This window comes from Stegostoma tigrinum, chromosome 10, assembly GCF_030684315.1.
Source record: "Stegostoma tigrinum isolate sSteTig4 chromosome 10, sSteTig4.hap1, whole genome shotgun sequence".
Classification (NCBI taxonomy): domain Eukaryota; kingdom Metazoa; phylum Chordata; class Chondrichthyes; order Orectolobiformes; family Stegostomatidae; genus Stegostoma; species Stegostoma tigrinum.
The window spans coordinates 77,716,676-77,741,960 of record NC_081363.1 but is presented as its reverse complement, the minus strand read 5'-3'; the positions used below and the strand labels follow the sequence as shown (position 1 = coordinate 77,741,960).

Here is a 25,285-nt window from a genome sequence, read left to right as displayed (position 1 = left end):
ACCAGAGACACCTTGTCACCTGTAAACATCTTTCTATTGGTCCAACTGTAAACAATTTCTAATAAACAAGAGCAAAAAAAGTAAGTTAAAGATAACAGTCATGAAGATCACCAGGTCGCAGATACCCAGCATCCCAAGTTGTTCAGACAAATCAGGAGGATCTGTTTCCCTAAGCCTTTCCATCTCACTCTCCTTCTGCCAGACAATTCTTAAAAGCTATCATTTTAACAGAGGTCTTGGATCATGTGGTTCCTTATGTAATTTGCTTTCGCATCTATATCAGTACATATTACTGCAGAGTACCTTGGGATAGTCTATTATCATTGCAGTGCTATCTAAGTACAAACTATCATTACTGAATTGTTCTTCTTTCTTTATGAAGGGAGGGACCAACGTCATTGCAGAGTTCAGTAGTTAGTACCAATCGCTGATCATCCTTGAGAAGATGATGGTGAGTTGTCTTCTTGGGTTGCTTCTTGGTAGTCCCTAAGCTTATGTGCACCAAGTCAAAAAGAGAATTCCAAGATTTAATTCAATGAGAATGAAGGAATGGTAGTTTAATTTCACGTCAGGATGGTGCATGTGCCCTGAGAGGAACTTGCAGGTTGGAGGTGTTCCCATTTATCTGTTGCTCTTGCCCTTCTAGGTGTTCAATATCACTGGTTTGGTAGGTCTGTCATAGGAGCCTTGGTGAATTACTGTAGTCATAGAATCAAACAGCATGGAAACAGACCCTTCGGAGCAACCTGTCCTTGTCAAACATAATCCCAAACTAAACTAGTCCCATCTACTTGCTCCTGGTTACTAGCACTCCAAACTTTTCCGATTCAGATACTTATCCAAATGACTTTTAAACGTTGTAATTGTACACACGTCCACCAATTCCTCAGGGATTTCATTCCACGTGCAAACTACCCCATGTGTAAACATTTGCCCTTCATGCCTTTATTAAATCTCTCTTGTCTCACCTTAAAAATATGCCCCCCTAGTCTTGAAATCCCGCATTCTAGGGAAAAGGCAAATATCTCTATCTACAACTCTATCTATAGCCCTCATTATTTCATAAATTTCTATTAGGTCTTCTCTCAACCTTCTATGGTCCAGTGAAAAAAGCCCCCGCCTATTCAGCCTTTCTTTATAACTCAAACATTCCATACTCAGCAATATCCTCATATATCTCTTCCGAACCATCTCCAGCTTAATAACATCTTTCCTGTAACTGGGTGACCAGAACTGGACACAGTATTCTGGAAGAGGCCTCACCAATGTCCTGTACAATCACAACATGATCTCCCAACTTGTGCATCCTGTGTGGTGCTGCCACTCAGCATCAGTGGTGAAAAAAAATGAATGTTGTAGGTGGTGGATGTGGTGACAATTGGTTTGCTTTGTCCTGGATGGTATCAAGCTTCTCAAGTGTTGTCATTGAGGCAAGTGGGGAGTATTCCATCACATTCCCAACTTGTGCCTTGTAGACAGTGGACATGTTTTGGGGAGTCAGGCAGAATTTCCTGCCTCTGACTTGCTCTTGTATCCACATAATTTACGTGGCTGGAACAGGTTAGTTTCTGATCAGTGATAATTGATGGTGGGGATAGTCAAATTGCTGAATGGGATGGTTAGACCCTCTCTAGCTGGAGGTGGTCATTACCTGGTGCCTATGTGGTGTGAATGGTACTTCCATACAATAGAGATGCACGTAGAATTTCACTCAAATTTAATCTGTTTCCTCCAACAATTGCTTAGCGCAATGGTTTGAATATTTGCAATTGAATGGTCACAAAGAATAAAATTGTGATCAGAGATAATGGGAACTGCAGATGCTGGAGAATCCAAGATAACTAAGTGTGGGGCTGGATGAACACCGCAGGCCAAACAGCATCTTAGGGGCACAAAAGCTGATGTTTTGGGCTGAGACCCTTCATCAGAAAAGCTTTTCTAATGAAGGGGCTAGGCCCAAAACGTCAGCTTTTGTGCTCCTAAGATGCTGCTTGGCCTGTTGTGTTCATCCAGCACCACACTTTGTTATCACAAAGAATAAATATTGGATTGACAAATTAATTTTAAAATAATCGCTTTGCACTGCAGCTCTTGAAATAGCTCCAGCCATTCCTTAAGATTTTGGTCCTATGCGTGACCACTGCTGTTCATTGGAAGGTCACAGGCTGACCACGTCGCTCCAGTCAACTACCCACTTGTAACAGGAACCAGTTTGGCAAAGTTTGCACCTCCTTCAGAATTTGCATTGATCAATATTTCAGTGTTCTCAGCCAAACAAGCTGATTGAATGTACATAACGTGAATTAATGAAGTGGTGAATATAAGATTGAGACTGGAATGCTTCACAGAATTGGGGTTGGTTGCAGTTCAGTGAGCAGCACACTCAACTTAAAGATCAAAAAGGTCATCTTTGTGTTAAACCTCAGGAGATGGGAGTGATTAAATGAATATTTCACGCCAGTTTTTACTGTGGAGAAAGAAATGGAGGATAGAAAACTCAGGGAAATAAATATTGATGTTTTGAAAACAGCTCACATTACAGAGGACAAAGTGCTGGAGATATAAAGGTGGATAAATCTCCGGGATCTGATCTACTGCATCCCGGGATATTGTGGGAGGTTACGGAGGATATTGTGGGCGCCCTTGCAGAAATAATCGTATCATCTATAACTATGGCTGAGGTGGCAAACTACTGGAGAGTGACTAATGATATAATGGGAACTGCAGATGCTGGAGAATCCGAGATAACAAAGTGTGGAACTGGATGAACACAGCAGGCAAAGCAGCATCTTAGGAGCACAAAAGCTGAAATTTCAGGTCTCGGCCCGAAACGTCGGCTTTTGTGCTCCTAAGATGCTGCTTGGCCTGCTGTGTTCATCCAGCTCCACGCTTTGTTATCTCAGAGGGTGATTAATGTTTTGTTTTGTTTATGAAGGGGTGTAAAGAGAAGCCCGGGAACTATAGAACTGAGTTTGACTTCAGTGACGGGTAAATTGTTGGAAGTGATTCTGAATGGCAGGAATTATATGCATTTGGAGAAGGAAGGAATGATTAGGGATGGTCACTGTGGTTTTGTGAGAGGGAAGTCAAGTCTCTCAAACTTCATGGAGTTTTTTGAGGAAGTAACCAGGAAGACTGATGACGGCAGAGGGGAAGACTTGTTTACTTGGACTCTAGTAAAGTCTTTGACAAGGTCCTGCACCGTAAAGTTAAGTTACATGGGATTTTGGGTGAGTTTGCCAATTCAGCACAAATTTGGCTAAGGTAGGAGACAGAGAATGATGATGGAGCGTTGTTTTTAAGGCGGGAAGCCTGTGACCAGAGGTGTTCCACATGGTTCAGTGATGGGTCCACTTTCTTGTCATTTATATAAATGATTTAGATGAGAATATTGAAGATTAGTAGGTTTGCGGACAACACCAAAATTGGTGGTGTGGTGGACACTGAAGATGGATATCGAGGATTAGAGATCTTGATCAGTTGAGTCAATGGGCTGAGGAGTGACAGATGGAGATTAATTTGGATAAATGGGAAGTATTACATTTTGGTAAAACAAACAAGGGCAGGACTCATGCAACTAAAAGTAAGACCTTGGGTAGTGTTGTACAACAGAGAGACCAAGGGGTTCAAGTGCATAATTCTTTGAAGTTTGCATCATAGGTAGATGTCACAGAGTAGTTAAGGAGACATTTGAATTCTGAGGAAGGGTCACTGGACCCGAAAGGTTACAACTCTGTTTTTTCCTTCACAGGTCCTGCCAGACCTGCTGAGTTTTTACAGCAACTTTGTTTTTGTTCCTGATTTACAGCATCCACAGTTATTTCGGTTTTTAAGTCATTTAGCACACTTGCTTTCATTGCTTAGGCATTTGAGGGCAGGAGTTGAGACATTATGTTGAATTTGTACAAGACATTGGTGAGGTCTCTTCTGGAGTATTGTATGCAGTTCTGGTCAGTCTATAATAGGAAGGATTTTATTAATCTGGACAGGGTTCAGAAGAGAGTTACCAGGATGTTGCCAGGAATGGAGAGTGTGAGTTATAAGGAGAGGCTAGATAAGCCGGGACTTTTGCACTGGAGCATAGGAGGTTGAAAAGTAACCTTATAGAGATTTATAAAATAATGAGGAGTACAGTAAAGGTGAATGGCAGGTATCTTTTTGCGAGTGTGGGGTTTTCAAGACTGGGGGCATATTTTAAAGGTGAAAGGAGAAAGATATAACAAAGACATGAAAGGGATTTTTTGTTTTTACACAGCAAGTGGTTTTAGTGTGGAATGAACTTCCAGTGGAAATTGCAGGCTCAGTTACAATGTGTAAAAGAAATGTGGGTAAGTACATGAACAAGAAATAAAAACAGAAGTTGCTGGAAGCTCAGCAAGTCTGGCAGCATCTGTGAAAAAAAATCGGAGTTAATTTTTCAGGACTGGTGACCCTTCCGAAGAGTAAGAACTGTTTGGAGGAATATGCACCAAATGCAGACAGGTGGGACTAGTTTAGTTTGGGATTTTGGTCAGCATGGACTGGCTGGACCGAAGAGTCTATTTCTGCCCTTTTTAACTCAATGACTGTAAAACTGGTTTCCAGATCCAAGTCCATTCTAGAGATGTGAGATTGCAATCCTGGCTGTCAACCTAGTACATTGTTGTGTTGTCAGGGATGGCCTCTTTTTGCATGAGATCAAAAGCTATTTCCAAAAAGAGCAGGATAGCTCTGCATTGTAACCCAGCCACTCATTATATCACAACCAACGTCACTACAATCAGATTGTTTTGTCATGCTTTGATGTTCTAGGGTGATATATAAGTTAAAGTTATTCTTTCTTTAATTGTGCTCGTCATGGTCATCCTAGACAAATACCTGCCATGTCTAAAAAACTGTCTGAACCCTTTGTCGTACCTCAGCTGCGCTGGATGCAGCATCATGAAACTGATATTTTCTGACCACATTGTGTACTTTTCACTAAAACTTAATCTGTTCCCTCGAAGGATTGTTTAGCACAATAGTTTGGATATTTCTATTGAAAGAATAACGCATGATTGATAAATGAATTTAAAAATATTTGGTTTGTACTGTAAAACACTAAAACTCTTTAAACAGGTACAGCCTTTCCTTAAGATTCTTGTTCCATATATATCCATTGCCGTTTGCTTGGAAAGTCAAATACTGATCATTTCTTTCCTGTCAACTAGCCTCCTAGATATGAAAGGAGAAACCAAAAGTGAAAACCCCTTCAACGTCAACTGGGACGTGGCACCTTGCACTGCTGGACTATTATATGGTGATACTGAGGAGGTACAATGTGGAATTATTTAAAATTTACATATTTTACACTCCACACATGCCTCCTCTGTCCTATGTAATAAAGTCCAATCTGCGCAGCCTTTCCTTTTCATTTCTTTCATGACTACATTGAGCCTCCCTCTGAAAGTTACCTCATGGTCTTAATTTCCTAATTCTAACACTCTCTGGGTAAAGCAGTTGTTCATTTTGTTCATTATTATATGCATTAATGACAATCTTGGAAATATGGCCATTACTTGTCATTTCCTCAAAAGTCGAACCATCTCTATAACCACACAATCAAATTCCTTGATAATTTTTGAAGACATCTATCATGTCACCCCCTTATCCTTCTCTCTTCCAGAACATGGAGGTCCAGATAACTTCACAGCCTTGCCGTCATCCTTTTAAAATTTAATATATACATTCTCCTTTGTCTTTCCCTTTGTTTTAATTTTTGCCATCGAGCAAGTAGAACTATGCACAGTACTCCAAGTATGGTCAAATAACAGGTCATATAGGAAAGTTTTTTTTAATTCATTCATAGGATTTGGGTGTCACTGGCATTTATTGCCCATTGGGCAGTTAAGAATCAACCACATTGCTGTGGGTCAGGAGTCACATGTAGGCCAGACCAGACAAGGATGGTAGTTTCCTTCCCTAAACAACATAAGTCAAACAGATGGGCTTTTCCCAACAATCGACAGTGGATTTATGGTAATCAGGGATGGAGGATTTGTGTTATAGCGAGTGGGTGAATAGGCTGGTGCTATTTTCCCAGCAGTGTCAGAAGCCGATGATACAGAAGTTTATAAAATCATGAGGAGCATGGATGAGGTGACTAGCCAAGATCTATTCCCCAGGCTAGGGGAGCCCAAGACTAGAGGGCACTGGTTTAAGGTGAGAGGGCAAAGATTTAAAAGTGACCTAAGGGGTAACGTTTTCACACGGAGGGTGGTGCATGAATGGAATGAGCTGCCAGAGGATGTGGTGGAGGCTGGTACAATTACAACATTTAAAAGGCTTCTGATACATGAAAAGAAAGGGTTTAGAAGGATATGGGCAAAATGCTGGCAAATGGGATGACATTAATTTAGCATATCTGTTCGGCATGGACACGTTGGACCAAAGGATCTGTGTGCTGTACATCTCTGTATACGTTCCCTAATACGCAAACACATTTGTGCAGAAATGAATGCCAGTGCTTTGCTTGAATATAGATGGTCTTGCTAAAATGTTTGTCGATAAGTCAAAGGCAACAAGCACAAAGTAAAGGAGGCAATGAAAATGACCAAACTATGGTAACCACAGCACAAGAAGCACTACTGGAAACATCCCAGGTTCCAAAGGTCCTGATTGAGGTGTACTTGCTCAGGCATTAGATTTGATCATTAAATAAGATTTTCAATTCATCTTGCAGGGCTTTTTGAATATGCAAGACTGTGGCTCACTAGAGGCATTCACCCTGTTGAGGCAATAGTCACAGGTTAAAGTTCCAGATCAGAGGTAATGGAGATTGTCATTGCAGTGTAGTGCTGAGGGCACATTGTAATTTCAGAGTTACCTCCTTTCAAATCAGATGTTAAATCAAGGTCACATCTTCCCTCCTTGGTGGATGTAGAAGATCCCATGACACAGATCCAAAGAACAGCGAGCCTGGTACTCTGGGCAATTTTGATCCAACAGGCACAATGGGCTGAATGGTCTTGTGTTGCTAGATTAACTTACCTGTTCTTTATCATACTGCAATGTATGCAAGTTAACTAGCATCTGCATTTTCTATTTGATAAAGTAAAAACTATACTTCAATAAGATTTGTTAATTAGCTGTGAAACTTTTTTAGGTTGTCTTGCCAGTAATGGAGACCATTATATAAAGTGGAGTTCTTTCATAATCACAACAAAAGAAACAAAAATGACAGCAGCAAGATTTTTTTTTCTAAAAAGAAACATTTAAACAGCAGCAATCTTAATACAATATTTTATTACTGCACCATTCCAATACACCTGCCACTTTCACAGGCAAAGTCCCAATCAACACCAATTTTAACACAGAGTAAATAGCTCAAAATCAGAAAGCCAAATGCGACAAAATTCTCTATAAAGGACAGGCTACATGGTAAATTACAGTAAGACCTAACCATTTGCTTCCCCTTTCACTGATTCTTAGAGTAAAGGGACAACTAATGATACGGATACAGTTTGGGGTCAACAAAGGCTACACCATCACCTTTGCTGTCACCAGTTTCCATTTCTGATCCATGCCAGGCAATATTTACAAAAGCACGATCCTGCAGATGCTCGAAATTCAAAATAAAACTAGAAAATGCTGAAAGTATGCAGCAGGTTCCACTAAGGGAGAAACAAAGTGATTGTTTCAGGTCAATGGAAAATAAGATGTCTCGAGAGGCAGGCTAAGTGGGAATGACAAAGATACAAACAGCTGCTGTGGGGAGCGCAGGAAATGGGTAGAGATTAAGGTCTGAAACTGTTAACCTCTGAGTAAAGCACCTAATCAAAAGCAGCCATTCCTGAAGCTTTGGCTAAGCTCAATTTGTAGCACGCAGGAGGGGAAGAGCTGAGAGGTCAGAGAATTAAAGTGACAGAAAATCTGGAGTCTTGGGGGTCACACTTGCAAACTGAATGAAGCTATCCCAGACAGCAGTCACCCAGCCTGCATTTGGTCCCACACCCCTCGCCCCACATTGTGCAGCGGGTCAAGCCATGAGTTGTGAATAAAGTACACTAGATAGAAGTAGTACAGGTACAGCTGTAAAGGTACACTGTACAGCTGCAGGTGTGCTCAAGGTGCAGTGCCTCACCTTTCACATCAGCCTTCCACTGCCTTCTGAACTCAACACTGAGTCAAAAATTTCAGATCATAATCTTTGCCCCTGTTTTGTTTGGATGGCAGCTGCTGCAGAAAACATTGCTTTTCTTGCTTACACATTCTCCAGATTCGTTTTCTTTATTTAGTTGTCCCACTCCTTTTATCTTCCAGCCATTTTTGCCTTTAATCTCTCCTGCTTTCCAGCCCTTCCCTTTCATTCTTTAACTCTCTCCACCCACCTTCACTTTGCCTTGCTATTGCACCCACTTAAACCCAGCTACTGCTCAGCTCTCTGCCTCCTTGTTCCACTGGAATGTCACCAAGTTGAAACAGTAACTGTTCACAGAATCACAAAATTGTTACAGCACAAGAAGAGGCTGTTCAGCCCATTGTGCCTGTACCGGTTCAATTACCTGAAGCCAATCTCCTGTTTTTACCTCATATCCCTGCGCACCACTTCTAGAGTCATAGAGGCAGACATCATGGAAACTCGTCCATTCTGACCAGATATCCTAAATTAATCTAGTCCTATTTGACAGCATTTGGCCCACATCCCTCTAAACCCTTCCTTTTCAAGTACCCATCCAGATGCCTTTTAACTATTGTAATGGTACCAGCCTCCACCACTTCCTCTGGCAGCTCAATCCATATACACACCACCCTCTTCGTGAAGCAGTTACTCCTTTAGGTCCATTTTAAGTCTTTCCCCTCTCACTTAAACCTGTGCCCTCAATTTTTGGACTCCCTTACCCCAGGGAAAAGGCCTTGGCTATTCATCCTATCCATGTGTCTCATGATTTTATAGATCTCTATAAGGGCCTCCAATGCTCCAGAGAAAATAGGCCCAGCCTATGGAGCCTCTCCCATAGCTCAAACGCTGGCAATATCTTTGCACATCTTTTCTGAACCCTTTTGCAACATCTTTCCTGTAGAACAAACCAGAATGCATGCAGTATTCCAAAAGTGACCTAACCAATGTCCTGCACGGCCACAACATGACCTCCCAAATCTTGTACTCAATGTACTGACCAATAAAGGCAAGCATACCAAATAGCTTCTTCACCACCCTGTCTACCTACAACTCAGTTTTTGAGGAACTAGGAACCTGCACTCCAAGGTCTCTTTGTTCTGTAGCACTCCCCAAGGGCCCTGCTAAATAGCCATCTAGTACCCTCTATAGAACCTATCTCCACATTTCCAAGCAGGGCACTCCATATTCTGACTGCTTGTTGTGTGAAAAAGGTTTTATTTTCCCCCATCACCCTCGTTTCGTTGGCACATCACTTTAAAACTATGCCCTCTCATTTGTTTTTCTTTCACAAGCAGGAACAGTTTCTCCCCATCTATCCAACTTATTCACGATTCTAAAAGTCTCTTTCAGATCTCCCTCAGTTTTCTTCTTTCTGAGGAGAACAGAGCCGACCTCTTTAACTTTTCCTCAGAACTGAAGTTCTTCTGCCCTTGTGTATCGTTCGAACTGCCAAACATTTCCAGCATTTTCTGGTCTCACTCCAGGCTGCATTTCCCTGGTTGCAGCCACATTGCTGTAATTGCCAATTTAGTTTGGATGTATGCCTGGAGATTTCAACCTGTCACATTGCCATAGCAATCAAACAGTCACTTTTTGCTCTCTCCAACTCTTCTCATAGAGTCATAGAGAGATATACAGCAAGAAACAGACCCTTCACTCCAACACATCCATGCCAACCTGATATCCTAAATTAATCTAGTCCTCTTTGCCAGCATGTGGTCCATATCCCTTTAAACCCTCCTTATTCATGCATCCATCCAAATACCTTTTAAATGTTGTAACTGTGTCAGTCTCCACCACTTCCTCTGGCAGCTCGTTCCATATTCACAAACCCTGTGTGTGGAAATGTTGCCCCTTACATCCATTTTACATCCTTGCCCCTCACCTTAAACCTTTGCCCCCTAGTTTTGGATGTCCCTACCCTGGGGAAAAGACCTTGATTATTCACCCTATCCATGCCCCTCACGATCTTAGAAACCTCTATAAGGTCATCCCCCAGCCTCCCTCGCTCCAGGGAAGATAGCCCCAGCCTGTTCAGCCTCTCCCTTTAGCTCAAAACCTTCAAGCCTGGTAACATCCTTGTAAATCTTTTCTGAACCCTTTCACATTTAAAATCTTTCCTGGAGAAAAGTGGCCAGAAGTGCATGCCAGTATTCCAAAAGTGGCCTAAACAATGTCCTGTACAGTCGCAACATGACCTTCCCACTCTTGTACTCAATACACTGACCAATAAAGGTCAGCATACCAAATGCCTTCTTCACTATCCTGTCTACCTGTGACTGCACTTTCAAAGAACTACGAGCTTGCATAACCAAGTCTCTTTGTTCAGCAACACTCACCGGGATCTTACCATTAAATATATAAGGCCTGATGACAGATAAAGAACAGTGCACGTAAAGAAAATCATATTGAACATACTCTCCTCTTTAATGCCCTAATGATGTTTCCCATGAGTTGCTCACTTTTCAATGGATGGAGATTGCAGGGCAATCCTGGACATTGGGCAACTCTGTGTAGTCTTCAATAAGTTGCTCCTCAACTATGAGCCTGGACAGCAGGAGACCGGAAGATGAGTCAGTAGGTGAAGGATCGGTCAGAGAGTTCAGCAGCTGAGTGCCATGGTTGCGTGTTAAGGTAGGTGGGAGAAGGACCATTTAATGAGGTGTTGACAAGCATCGCCTGTTCTCTGCCCTCTCTATCCAGATGCCTGCTGGATGAGTTCCCAAACAGACTGTGGGTGAAACCAGAAATGCCAACTTAATTTTCTCAGTGTATCCTTACATTCCTTTTTGCGTTTTGTACTTATCTAGGTTTTGCTTAAATACACATATGCTATTTACCTAACTAATTCATGGCATACCATGTTCCATATTCTCCCTATCTTGGGACGGAGACTTCAATTCTTCATTCCTTATTGTATTTATTAATGACTACCTTAGATTTTTTGGCCGCAGCTTTGAACTTTCCCTCAGGTACAAACTTTGAGTATATTTCATGTAATGAATACATAAGACCATAAGATAATGGTGCAGAAATAGGCCATTCAGCCCTTTTATATTTTAGACAGGCTTTTGCATCTGATTTGATATTACTTACAAGTTTACAATCAACATTATTTTCTTCCTCTAACATTTTTGTTTTTTTGTGGTTTTAAAACTTTCCCGGTCCTTTAGCTTGCTATCAATCTTTGCTACATTGTGAGTTTTTTTTTCAGTTTGATGCTAACCTTACTTTCACCGGTTAACTATGGTTGGCTGAGCCCCTTCTTAGAATCTTTCTTCGTTGCTGGAATATATCTTTGCTATGAGTCATCAACAATGTTCTTAAACATCCACGATGCGTTTCCACTGTCTCTGCTGCTAAATTCCTCTCACAATCCACTCCAGCAAGCTCAGGCCTCATTCTTTTCTAATTGCCCTTATTGAGTTTTATCGTAGCTGTTTCTAACCTGAGCTTCTCCCTCACAAATCGCATGCTAGATTCTACCATTTTATGGTCACTGTTTCAGAGGACATCTTGTATACTGACATCATTTTTTAAAACACATCTCATTACACATTATCAGATCCAAAACAGGCTAATCACTAGCTGGATGCACAACATATTGTTCTAGGAAACCATTCCGAATACACTCTATGAATTTTTCCTTATGGCTACTTCTACCAATCTTATTTTTCCAATATACATGAAGATTAAAGTCATCCATGATTAATGTACTGCCTTTTTTACACACCTTCATTATATCCTTATTTATTCTCTATCCTAACAAACAGCTACTGTTTGGATCTGTAGACTACTCCTATCTTCTTCCCATTATCTCTTACATCTATCCATATGGAATCTATAACTTTCAGTTCAAAATCATTTCTTGCTATCGTTCTAATTCTGTCCCATATTGATAAAGCTACCCCACTACCTTTCTTACTTACCTGTCCTTTTAAAAGTTCACATACCCCTTTGTAAATATAAAGACATCTATCAGATTACTTCCTCATTCTTCTGTTTGCAAAAATAATCATAACCTCTCAGCCTATTTTCAGGATTGTAAATCTTATAACTTCACCAGTACTTTTATATTTCTCTTATAGAGACACACTACAGAACTGACTGTAATCGAACTCAACATCTCTATAAATTTAATGTAACCTCTCTGCTTTACATGGATATTTTCAACGTTCAGAATTGTTAGTTCACACATCTGGACCTGAGCCAAGTGGCCCAGAAGTAGGGACACTACCACTGCACAGCAAAATCCCTGCTTTTAGAGCTTTACCCTGAGCATCTAGATTACTAGAACAGTGGCATTATCACTGAACCACTGTCACCTTCAGATGCTTTACTATTAGAGTTGAGAATGTACACCAGTGGTTTGTTTGTGTTCTTGACTGACTTAATAACACTTGTTCGTCAAATGAAAAAGCCCAGGGCAATGGAGATGATCAAAAGCTAGACATTGTAATTTAAGCAATTCAGGAAGCATCCTATATTCAGGATCTGGGAACAAATTACTGCAGAAGGTCGAATCTGCACTGAAAACAACAAATGCTGGAGATCACAGTGGGTCAGGCAGCATCCATGGAGAGAGAGCAAATTAATATTTTGAGTAAAACAGTAGCTTGCTCTCTCTCCATGGTTGCTGTTTCACCGGCATTTGTTGTTCTCCAGCATTTGTTGTTTTCAGTGCAGATTCAACCTTCTGCAGTAATTTGTTCCCAGATCCTGAATATAGGATGCTTCCTGAATTGCTTAAATTACAATGTCTAGCTTTTGATCATCTCCATTGCCCTGGGCTTTTTCATTTGACGAACAAGTGTTAATAAGTCAGGCAAGAACACAAACAAACCACTGGTGTACATTCTCAACTCTAATAGTAAAGCATCTGAAGGTGACAGTAGCTCAGTGATAATGTCACTGTTCTCGTAATCTAACAACAAATGCTGGAGATCATAGTAGGTCAGGCAGCATCCAAGGAGAGACAGCAAATTAATATTTTTGAGTAAAACAGTAGCTTGCTCTCTCTCCATGGTTGCTGTTTCACCTGCATTTGTTGTTCTCCAGCATTTGTTGTTTTCACAATATTCATGATCCTCTGGCTGAGGTGTTTTTTGACCTGCTATCAGGCTTGAACTATTTGAATTACACTACACCCTCTTCTGAGTCAGAATATCATGGGTTGAAATCTGACTTCAATGCCTTAAACCCAGATCGGGGTTGACAACCTACAGCAGTCCTGAGGAAGGGTTGCCACGCTGGTGGTACCATCTTTCAGGTGAGGCCATGAATTCAATCCCTACCTGAGCTTGCAGGCAATTGTAAGACTCCATACCACTATTTTGAAAAGTCCAGGAGAGTTGTCCTTGCAAATATAATCTCTGAGCAAATTAATCATGAAAAGCTAATTACTATTTTGGATAGAGTATTAGTGAGGGACTGGGCTGATTGGGTTTGTATTTAGATTAGAAGTTGTATGATAGGTTTGAGGCTGATATTTGATGTAAGCTGGGGCCTGAAAAGGATGAGGTGGGGAGCTAGGTTGCCAAATGCATGGGGATTTAAAAAAGTTGATGGTTCTTTGGGGTTTCAGATATAGGTGGGTACAGAATGGGTTAATCAAAATGATATTTTGTTTAGATTGGATGTGAAGATATAGGATTGGACAACTGTAGTGGTAGAATTGGTTAGGAGAGTGGTTGTGTGACTTTGGGGTATCAAGTAGTCTGTAAGAAAGTAAACAGCTTGCAAGACCTTGGGGTTTCTTTTTAAAGGTTGGATCAACAGAAGCAACCTGAGTGGGTGTGGTCAAGCTCTCACAAAACCAAGATCTTTAACTTTCAGCAGTTGCTGATGAGGTCTTGAAGAAGTGAAAGCCATGTCTTTCTTCTCTAGGTTACAGCCAAAAGCTGAGTGCTCTCTGCTACTACAGGAGCTGCATGTGAGACAATCTGTGTTTTGAATATGCCTATTTCAAAGGGTGTGTTTATGGGATGTTACTATATTGGAACAGGTAATTAGCAATAGTTACCATATCAATTATTCTGTTAAGTTTTCCAATATTACGTTATTCCAATCTTTCTTTCTTTTGTTGTATTTTAACTATAGTGGATGAATAAAGCATATTTTGCTTTAAATTCAGTAGCTTGACCAATCGAATTGCATCTGGAACGCAACACTTTATATTTACCTTTAAAGTAAGAAAAAGTTAGGGTCTCGGCTATCTTCTGAATATTGTGTTGGGGTTTGGTCTGTCCATAACAGAGGTCACAGCTACTGATATCTGACTGTTATGAAAAGATGCTCCCTATAAACAGAAAATTTAAAAACAAGGTTCAACAGTTTTGAAGAAGTGTTTCAACTTAATGGAAAATTTGAGCATAATTTATCATGGGTGGCAGAAATCTCGCCTTATGCCTAGTATCAACTCCAAGCCACCTCTGTTCAGGAAGGCTGGTCTGCATTAAACATCAATTAATCAGGCATTTAACTGAGGCAGAGGCAGGTCACCCCTAGCATCAACATAGATCCCAGCTGCCAACCAACAAAGAGGCTGACTACAGCTAATGTTCAGCAGCACCACTTGGGATGCAATGCTTTGACAAAGAAAGCCTGGATGTGCAAGAATACAGAATTAAAGGAGCAATTAAAAGAGAATATGAAAGGTCACGACAGTGGAGTGATAGGGTGGGGCAAAGCCATGGAAGCTTGCTAACAGGGTGAAGGCAACCACCACCTTGGGACTGTAAAGCAATTAGGATTTTGAAGCTTTGGCTTTCACAGTAGTTTGTTTGGATTAATTAATAGTTTTCCATGGAGAAGCAAAGTGATTATGTTGAACATTTCAGTAAGAAAAGGACAATTTGAGAGGATGGGAATATATAAGCAGCATGATTGTGAAGAACACAATGTGACTCCTGTAATTGCTATCTTTTCTATGTGTGTGCCTACAATCATGCCTGTTGGGCACAGTATTGGGAATGCTACTTCAATAGTCTGCTTTCTCCTCGCACCAAGCAGATAGCACTGTGGACAGAGTCTAAGTACGGTGACAAAATTGCAGAATTCCTGTCCTGGCTTTGATCTCTTTTCTGTGTAAAAATCAGATTGTGAATGGAGATGTTTCAACTGGGAGAGGGAGGGGAGGAAGTCCCAGCTGATGTTGGTTTTGTCAACCCTTCAATGTTTTAAAGGTCATTCTCAGGATGTAAAATTACACTGTCAAGACTGATGTGCACACTCAACCTGAGAAACTACTGAGACAACATCCTGCCTTCTTAGGCCACTTCCAAGGGCATTTAAGGGTTTGACATGATACCGGAGTCACATGTGTAGGACAGTTTCTCGTCAAGTTTCGAACAACAGTCCAACAACCTCCCAGTCACTTTTCTTTCTTACTGTACCGATTTATTTCCAGACTTTTAAAAGTTCTCCAATTATCACAGTGGTACCAAAACTCACCTCCTGTGGATTACCAGTGCACTAGCAATAACAGTAATACAAAGGATGTGTTCTTAACTATAACAGCTTTAGTTAATCCAGCAACCATCTCTCCAGAGATCTTGACAAACATACAACACCAAATCTATACATTGTTGGTGAAGGTATATTTATTGTACATGTCCACTCTTTTAAAAATCCTTAAATAAAATTTGTTAACGGACCTAGAAACCCTTAAAGTGGCACTGCAGAATAGAATAGAATCCCATAGAATCACCATAACAAAGACCAATTTTCAAAGAAAACTTACACTTAAATTAATAACATTCTGGGGGTGGAGAGGGGGAGGAAGAGATGAAGCACTCCAGTCCCAATAGCATAGTATATATTGTATGTATATGCGTGCTCTCTCTCATCATCCCACTCACTATCCCTCCCATCATCCCTGACCCACATGACATCAATCCACTTAGAGACTAGACAGCAGATGCTTCATATGAAACTCAATCCCTGAATGTATCAACATTCTTATTATGCAAATAAATATCGAAGGGAAGGACTGGGATTCGGGAAAATGGTAGTTGGGTGGGGAATCAATCTGAGAGACTCCTTCCCCAAACACACAGGATATGGTGCATTTCTGTGAGGTGGTCACACCTGCAATGCTAACCAGATAAGGCCGCCACATCAGATTTCAAAATGGAACTGTAACCTGAGGAACAGCAAATTCTCATCTTTTGGGTCTGTTTACGGATTACACATTCCTGAGTTTGGATGGTAGCACTCTCATTCACCACTCCACCTTATTTCCCACTCATTTCCAGCCTTTCCAGTACCTGAGTTCATTTCTCTGTTCACTTGCAATCTGAATTCGCTGTCACACCAACCACATCTTTCAATAATCTGCACTCACTTAGCACATCCATTCACTGTAAACCTAAAAACTCAAACTTATTGCACAAACTTTATTTGATCAAAACTGACATAAGTGGACCAGATAAAGATTTTTTTTTTCTGTAAAGACTTTAGCAGCTTGGGTGAACTAGGTTAGACCAGAGTTAACACAGTGCAGTGCTGGAGGCAGTGGGCCAGGCAGCACCGGAGGAACAAGGCAGTTGGCGTTTCAGATTGGGACCCTTCTTCAGAAGTTGGGAGGGGGAAGGGAGCTCCAAAATAAATGGAGAGGAGGGATAGGGATGGGGCTGGGGAAGGTGGGTGGGATGGTGATAGGTGAGTGCAGGTAGGGAGTGGTGGGGATTAGTCAGTGTGGTGGGGGGGTGGATAGGTGGGAGAGAAGATGGACAGGTTGTGTCATGTTGTCTCAGGTCAAGGAGGTGGGGATGAGAAGGAGGGTTGGTTATGAGCTGAGGCTGGGGTGGGGAGATTTTAAAACTGGTAAAATCCACATTTGACACCACTGGGTTGCAGGGTCCGAAGGCAGAATATGAGGTGTTGCTCCTCCAGTTGCCTGTTCCCACTGCAATGCTCTGGTAATCTCTTTGGTCCTGAATAACTATTTATTTCAGAGCTCCCTTTTCCCTCCCCCATTTCTGAAAAAGAGTCCTGACCCGAAAGTCAACTTTCCTGATCCTCTGATGCTGCCTAGCCCGCAGTGCTCCTCCAGCTCCACACCGTGTTATCTGAGTCCAGTATCGGCAGTTTTTACTATCTCTAGATCAGAGTTAAGACATTCCAGTGTTTAAACAGTAACTTTGAAACTAAAAAAAAACTACAGCGACTGTGTGCTGTATAGATTGGTCCTGTGAGAAAGGATCTTGGCCATATTATATGGAACAACAGATATCCCTTCCGTAGCCGAGGTTTAGTACCTGCCAACACTTCATATCCATTAAAAGTAACACAGGGCCTTACAAACACTCAGCAAAGTTACCAACTAAGTTACGTAGAACGTATTAAACCCTAATAAAGGCAACTATTAAAGACACCCTTTACCCAATTGTTCGATTGTGCTCTGTACCTTTTAAACATCAAAGCATTACATACATGGTATGATGCACAACAGACTGAATCTTCTGCAATATAAAGCTTTTCTTTGAAAAAAAAGGCAGAGTTTGGGTTAGTTCCGAAGATTAGCACAGAGGCTCAGAGAGGGAACTCGCCCGACCTACTTTTTGTCCAGGTGGGCATGCAGTTCTGCCTCAAGGGCCATCTTATCGAAAGTCCTCGTGTTTATTTCCAAGCGCACCTTATCTCGGATTTGGAAGGAGGCCCTGGCCAAGGATCGTGAGTTCTCCAGGGCAATCTGCCTTTCCCTGAAGATGCGCTCGCTTTTCTCCAGTTTTTTTGTGATGGAGTCTTGGATCTCCCTCCGCTTGCACTCCTCGTCTTCCTGCAGTTTCATTTTGTTGAGCCGGTGGATCCTCTCTCTCTCCACCCGGCTCTCGCCAGCCCTGCGGGATATCTGGTTGATCTTTTCTTGGGCGACCTGCGTTGCGTGCCGGAGCTTCCTCTCCGCTGCCCGAGCCAAGGCTTCCAGGTGTTCCTGGTGCTCCTTCTCGTGCTGCTCGGCAGCTGTCCTCGCCCGCCGGATCTGAAAATCCTCCCTCGTTGCCCTCTCCTTCAACTCCCGATTTCGCTTCTCCATCAGCTGTTCGTAGTTCTCCTGAGACCGGGCCAGCTTCTGCTCCAGAGACATCCTCAGCACCTTCTTCTCCATCTCCATTTCCTTGGAGATCTCCTTCAGGGCAGCCTCGTGCTTCAGCCTCTCCACCGCGTTGGCCAGCTTCTTCTCCTTGGCCTGCTTCTCGTCCTTCTCCACTTTCTTCTGCTGGGCCAGGTTCAACTTCTGGTGCAAGAGCTGGTCCCTCAACTTGAGGTCCGTCTGCTCTTCCAGCTCCCTGGCCCTCAGGTGCTCTTCCTGCTGCATCTTCTTCCCCAGCGCCTCGAGCTTGGCATGCTCCCGCTTGCCTCTCCTCTGCCGTTCCTGGCTGCCCGCCAGCAGCCTCCACTTCTCCTCTTGCAGGAGGGACTGCTGCTGCCGGAGCCTGGCCGCCTCCTCCTGCTCCTGGCTCAGCTTCGAGCGGCGCGCGTCCAGCGTGCACTCCCACATCCTCCGGCACTGCAACAGTGCTCTCTGCCTCCCGCGCTCCTCCGCCTCCCTCCTCGCCGCCTCCCTCCTCCGGCGCGCCTCCCACTCCACGTGAGTCCGGTGGCTCCGGCCGCTCATCAGCGCCTCCTCCTGGCGCCTGGCCAGCATGAGGGCGGCAATCTTCCTGTCCCGGTCAGACACCTCGACGTGCCCCTTCTGCTTGACCTCCCGGACGATCCGAGCCACCTTCTGAGCGGTCTGAGGAGACTGGCACAGGTCGCCGAGGCTCAAGCTCTTGCCTAGGCTGGCACCAAGTGCCATGCCCCTGGGGCTCGCCCTGAGCAGCCAACTGTGCCCGTCCTTGGCGGCGTCGCCACTGAAGGAGGACGAGGAGGCTCCTGAATCCGAGGAGGTCACTGTTGAGCGGCTGCCCGGCTTCTTCTGCAGCTGGTCCACGGACTGACTCCTGCTCAGGTCCAAGGGTTGGCTTTTCTGAGCCCTGCTGGAGGATGGGGAAGCGGGGAGGCTGTTCCTGACCACTCCTGTCCTCCTCCTCCTCCTCTCCTCCTCCTCCCGGATGATCTTCTCCCTCTCCTGCCTGCAGTCCCTCAGCTTCCTCCGCCTGTCCCTCTCGTACACCTCGTACAGGCCGCTGGCCACCCTCATGGAGCGGCCTGGAGCCTCCCGGGCGAACTCGTTGACGTTCCTCTGGAGCAGCTCGACCGGCCTGACCCCGCACCGGGCGCAGGCTTCCAGCGACCGGGGGCTGGTCAGCACATAGCGGCTGCCCTCCGCCTCCGAGCTGTCGAAGTTGTCCAGGTCCAGGCGGAACAGCGGCGACTCCTGGCGCCTCGGCATCCCGCCCGGCATGGCCGGGGCCCCCGTGGGCTCGGCGCTACCGTTCCCGGCCTCTTCCACCATCCCGCCGGCGGGTTCGCTAAGGGAGCCCATTCCTCATGCAGCAGGGACCGGGTTCTGCAGCAGGGATACAGGCTCCTGCTTCCAGTCCCGGAAGGCGCACATTGACACAGCGATTATATAACCTCAGGCAGCAAAGAAACAGGGGCATTTACCAGCTATTGAACAGCTCCCTCTCCATTCATTCCTCTCCTCTCTCAGTATTCCGTTTTTTACTCTGGATTCCTCTTTCTCTCTGTTTTCTTCTCGCTGTATTCCTTCTCTTTTTCTCTGTATTCGTTCTTTCTCTGTATTCCTATTCTCTGGATTCTTCCTCTCTCTGTGTATTGTTCTTTTTCTCTGTATTCCTTCTCTCTGGATTCCTCCTCTCTGTTTATTCTTTTTTTCTGTACTCCTCTCTGTGTTCCTCCTTTTCTCTGTATTCCTTTTCCCGTTTTCCTCCTGTGTCTGTATTCTTTTTCTCTGAATTCTTTCTCTCTCTATTCTCTATATTGCTCCTCGATTTATCTATATTCCTCCTTTATCTTTGTATTCCCTCTTTCTCTCCCTGTATTCCTTCTCTCTCTGAATTCCTCCTTTTCTCTGTATTCCTGTTCTTCCTCTGTATCAAAGGAACAGAGACTTCCTCTCACCTCCGGCACCCCTCTTCAAACGCTGCAGAACATGTCACCACCTCCTCCGGGAGTGTGTCTCCGGGCCGAATGGCAGCTGGCGGCTGAAGGTTTTTGTCTGTCTGTGTGTGTGGTTGGGCGGAGCGATGTGGGTCACAGCCGCGCTCCGGAATCATTGCCGCAGCATCCCGGGCCCACGCCAATGCGATGCTCAATGTGTCTATCTCTACTTCCCCACCCACTCCCCGGCCCTTCTCTCGCCGCTCCCTCACTCCCAGCCCCGCCGGATTAACCCTTCACCGCCAGATCTAGTCTGATCGTACTGCACTCCTCAGCTCCACTCACTCACCTCCGAAGCTCTTCACTCCCCCTCCCTCTCCTCCAAATCTCAACTCCCTTCTCCCTAGTCCTCCAAATCTCCCCACGTCTCTCCCTTTCCATCATTTGCCCCGCATCACTCCCCCTTCTCCAAATCTCCTCACTCCCCCATGACTCCTCTTCCTCCTCACTGCTCTAAATCTCCTCATATCGTTATTCCTCACCCTCCTCCAAATGTCCTCACTGTTTCTCACCCCTTTCTTCTCCCCATCCTCCAAATTAGTGCAGTCCTCTTCCAAATCTCCTTATTCACCTTCTCCTTTTACCCTGTTCCTCAATCCCATCTTCCACCTTGTCCTTGGGCTACACTCTCTTCCTTTCTTTTTTCCCCTCTTCCTTGGGCTGTCACCCTCCTCCTGTATTTCTTCCTTAACCCCCTCCACACCCATCGGCATCACCTTCCGTCCTCCCACCTTCTCCTCCTCCAGCTTCCACCCCAACTGAAGTACTGTCATACCAGGCTCAAAATGTTAACTCTATTTTCTCTCTCCACAGATGATGCTGGACCTGCTAAGTTTCTCCAGCACTTTCTGTTTTGTTTCCGATCTTCACCATCCACAGTTCTTTACTCCATTCTGTCTTTCTCCTCCACAGTCTTCTCCACCATGACCTTGGCTCCTCTATTCCTCAGCTGTAAGTCCCCAAGACATTTCACAGCAACATTTTCAGGCTGAATTTGATAGTCATTTCTGGAGCAAAGAGGACAGGTCTGGGCGGCATGGTGGCTCAGTGGTTAGCATTGCTGCCTCACAGCACCAGAGACCAGGGTTTGATTCCATCCTCGGGTACTGTCTGTGCGAAGTTCGTACATTCTCCCCGAGTCTGCATGGCTTTCCTCCAAGTGCTCCAGTTTGCTCCCACAGTCCAAAGATATGCAGGCTAGGTGAATTAGCCATGCTAAATTGGCCATAGTTTTCGTGGATGTGTAGCTTAGGTGAGTTATAGGGGGATGGGTCTGGATGCAGTGCTCCGAGGAGCAGTGTGGACTTGTTGGGCCAAAGGGTCTGTTTTCACACTGTAGAGATTCTATGATAGGTGACTAAGTATTGAGTTAAAGAGCACACTAAAGGAGTACAAAGTAAACTGAGAGGTTTAGAGTGGAATTCCACAGTTTACCACTCAGGCATCTGACAATGGCAGGGAAAAGGATGGGAGATACACAAAAAAGCACACGATTACAAGAATTTAAGTGTTCTTGGAGGATAGTAGGGGAAGAGGAGGTTACAGAGGTAGAGGTGAGATTAGGCAGGGATTTGAACACAAGGATGGTAAATTTAAATGGGAAATTTCAAACGGGTATTGCCTGGATTGTGTGTACCCAAATCTTTGGAACAAAGCTTAAGGCCATAACGTTTTGGCTGTCCACCAATGAGATCTATCTGCCTTATTGCTCAGAATTGCTGCCTGGGAGACAATATGGATCAGCAAATGACATAGAGATGGGGAACTAGATAATCATTTGTGATCACCTTTCTACAGACATTGTAGAAAAGGAATGACATGCCAATCTGGACTATTCCCTTCTTCAAGTATCAGGTCATATTACGCCATGACAAGTGTTGCTTCCCCTCGCCCCTCTTCATGCCTACCAGCCCCAATATTCTTGTGTTTACAGAAACTGAGATACAAGCACCAAGCAGTCTGCTGATAGCCGAATAAGCTGTCCCCTGGCAACTGCAGATCAATCTCTAGCTGAACATAACTCCAGGCTGAAGACATTTTGTCAAAACTGAAGGCAAGTTTAAGCTTGGAAATTGTGATATGAGATAATTCACACCCAGGGCAGGTTGAGGTTAATATTTTACCCAAGAGATGGCATCTCTGACAATGCAGCAGCCCTCGGTGTTGCCTGGATTGTGTGTACCCAAATCTTTGAAGTGAAGTTTAAGTCCATAACCTTGTGGCTGTCTACCAATGAGATCTATCTACCTTATAGTTCAGAATTGTTGGACAACATTATACACCTGAACAGGATGTGTGATAGGTCAGCATCATCCAAATCAATATAAATAATGTCAGCAGATTATCAGAATAGAAAAAAAAATCCACTAGTAAAATCTAGATTATGCTCCCCTGATTTGACATTGATCTATTTTCAGCTCAAGGTCATTGCAGCCAGTAGGTATTTTCCCGTTATTTGCCAAATCATGGTCTCAGGTTCTCTGATTTTTATAAATGGCTGTGTAGTGTATTCACTTATATTGCCTTATCTTCCTGGTGTTGGAACAAGAAAGACTTTTGGAATACTGCAAGATATTGTTAAACTTGAAATGGTTCAGAAAATGATTTACAAGGATGTTGCCAGGGTTGGAGGGTTTGAGCTGTGTGGAGAGGCTGCATAGGCTGGGGCTATTTTCCCTGGAGCATCATAGGCTGAGTGATTTATAAAATCATGACGGGCATAGATAGGGTGAATAAGCAAGATCTTTCTCTCAGGGTAGGGGAGTCCAAAACTAGAGGGATTAGGTTTAAGGTGAGTGGGGAAAGATTTAAAAGGGACGTAAGGGGCAACATTTTCACACGGAGGATGGTACATGTATGGAATGAGCTGCCAGAGGATGGTAACAATTACAACATTAAAAGGCATCTGCATGGGTACATGAATAGGAAGGGTTTAGAGGCATATGGACCAAATGGGTCTAGATTTATTTAGGATATCTGATCAGTATAGATGAGATGGACCGAAGGTTCTGTTTCCATGCTGTATAACTGTGTAACTCCATTGGATCTACACCATGTTGATTCTTCTTGATTGTGTCAGACCAGCTAACTCACCCACTATCTCAAAGGGCTCAACATTGTGCTAAAGGGTGGACTTAGTGCTCTATGTTGAGAAGAAGTAAAGAATAAAATTGCTATGGTTGCTCACACCTGATTTTGTCCTATGGAGTGAGTGAGGACGGGATCAGACCTGGCACCATGATGATGATATTAATGCACACGTTAATGCTTTCTGGGGAATCTTTAAACATGGTTGAATTGACTGGAATTTATTACCAGGATTTTGGCTTTTGAGAGAGAGAGAGAGAAAGAGAAAAAAAGAAAGAAACAGAAAGTGTAACAGCTCACCTGTCTCCTCTAAACCTTCACTATGTTAAGTGTGGTCACTCTGGAAGTAGGAAAGTTAACTTTTCTATTAATTATGTCAACAATCTAAACCAAAGTGGACACTTGCCCTGTCTCACTATTTGTATACAGATTCTTGATGCCTCTAAATCCTCTCCCAGAATATAAGCAAAGTGATTCTAGTTGTCAGGGCTCCTGTGAGGCAGATGTTGATCATTAATATTAGTCTGGTGTTGAGATTTGGATCAGCAACGGCCAGGTTGGTATCCAACTAGCTGCTCTTACATGGGGTATTAGCAGGGTATAACATTGAGCCTCAGAGCACCTTGGCTAGTGGGTCAGCAATGCAGACTGGTAGCACTTTTACATCTGACTGAAAACATTCCTAGTTGGTTTGATTCCAGGGACTTGAGTGCAAACATCTGATCTGCCATGCCTGTGCGTTACTGAGAGAGTGCTGCACTGTCAGAGCTACTGTGTTTCAGATAGACATTACACACAGCTCATTTTCAAGATGAACAAGAATCTTCTTCCAGCGGTCTTGATGCCTGAACCAACAACACGTGGTCATCCTCATGATGCTGTTTGTGAGTCCTTACTTTCCACCAATTGGCTGCCACACAATCATAGGGTTTCAAAGGTATTTCACTCACTAAAGCACTTTGGGACATATTGACAGCTATGAGAGTTGCTGTAATGATGCAAGTCAGACTCCTACTCATCCATGCTGACCAGATATTCTAAATTAATCCAATCCCATTTGCCAGCATTTGGTCCACTCTAAACCCTTTCTAATGATGTACCCCTCCAGATGTCTTTTAAATGTTGTAACTGTACCAGCCTCCACCACTTCCTCTGACAGCTCATTCCATACTCACACCACCCTCTGCGTGAGAAAGTTGCCATTAGGTCCCTTTTAAATTTTTCCTATCTCACCTTAAACCAATGCTCTCTAGGTTTGGACTCCCCTACCCTGTAAAAAAGACCTTGGCTATTCACTCTCATGCCCCTCATGACTTTATAAATCTCTATAAGATCACCCCTCAGCCTCCAATACTCTAGGGAAAATAGTCCCAGCCTATTCAGCCTCTCCCTATAGATCAACCCTTCAACTCCAGCAACATCCTTGTAAATTTTTTTTTAAGACTCTTTCAAATTTAAGAACATTTTTCCTATAGCAGGGAGACCAGAACTGAAAGCAGTATTCTAATTTACCCAATGTCCTGTACTGCCACAACATGGCCTTCCAACTCTTATACTTAATGCACTAACAAATGAAGCCAGTGTGCCAAACGCCTTCTTCACTACCCTCTCTACCTCTGACTCCACCTTATAGGAACTTTGAACCTGCACCCCAAGGTCTCTTTATTTGGTAACACTCTCTTTGACCCTACTATTAAGTGTATAAGTCCTGAAAAGGAACAAAAAAAAAGCACAATTATAGAATCATAGAATGCTTGCAACTCCAAAGGAGGCCATCCATTACATTGGCCACGTGCCAGCTCTCTGCAAGAACGGTTCAGTTCATCCCACAATCCAACCTTTCCCTTTTGCCTGGGAATCTTCTCTTCAGCAGTTTATCCAGTTCCCTTTTGAAAACCACAACTGAATCTGTGTCCATCACAGTCTCAGACAGCACATTCTAAATCATCATAGCATACTGTAAAACATACATTTTTCCACCTATTGCTT

The 25,285-nt window shown here is 43.6% G+C and overlaps 1 protein-coding gene across 1 annotated transcript; it reads right to left on the bottom strand.

Annotated features, from left to right (window-relative positions):
• Positions 1–7,276: 7,276 nt before the first annotated feature.
• Positions 7,277–20,262, bottom strand: ccdc177 (coiled-coil domain containing 177). Its single transcript, XM_048537008.2, has 2 exons — positions 14,322–20,262; positions 7,277–10,871 (listed from the first exon to the last, which is right to left on the bottom strand). The coding sequence occupies exon 1, from the start codon at positions 19,569–19,571 to the stop codon at positions 17,697–17,699; it is 1,875 nt and encodes a 624-aa protein (XP_048392965.1). The 5' UTR covers positions 19,572–20,262; the 3' UTR covers positions 7,277–10,871; positions 14,322–17,696.
• Positions 20,263–25,285: the final 5,023 nt, after the last annotated feature.

What these genes read in the sequence shown, in the direction of transcription:
- ccdc177 (XM_048537008.2), bottom strand. Translation starts at nt 19,571, where the DNA reads ATGGGCTCCCTTAGCGAACCCGCCGGCGGGATGGTGGAAGAGGCCGGG.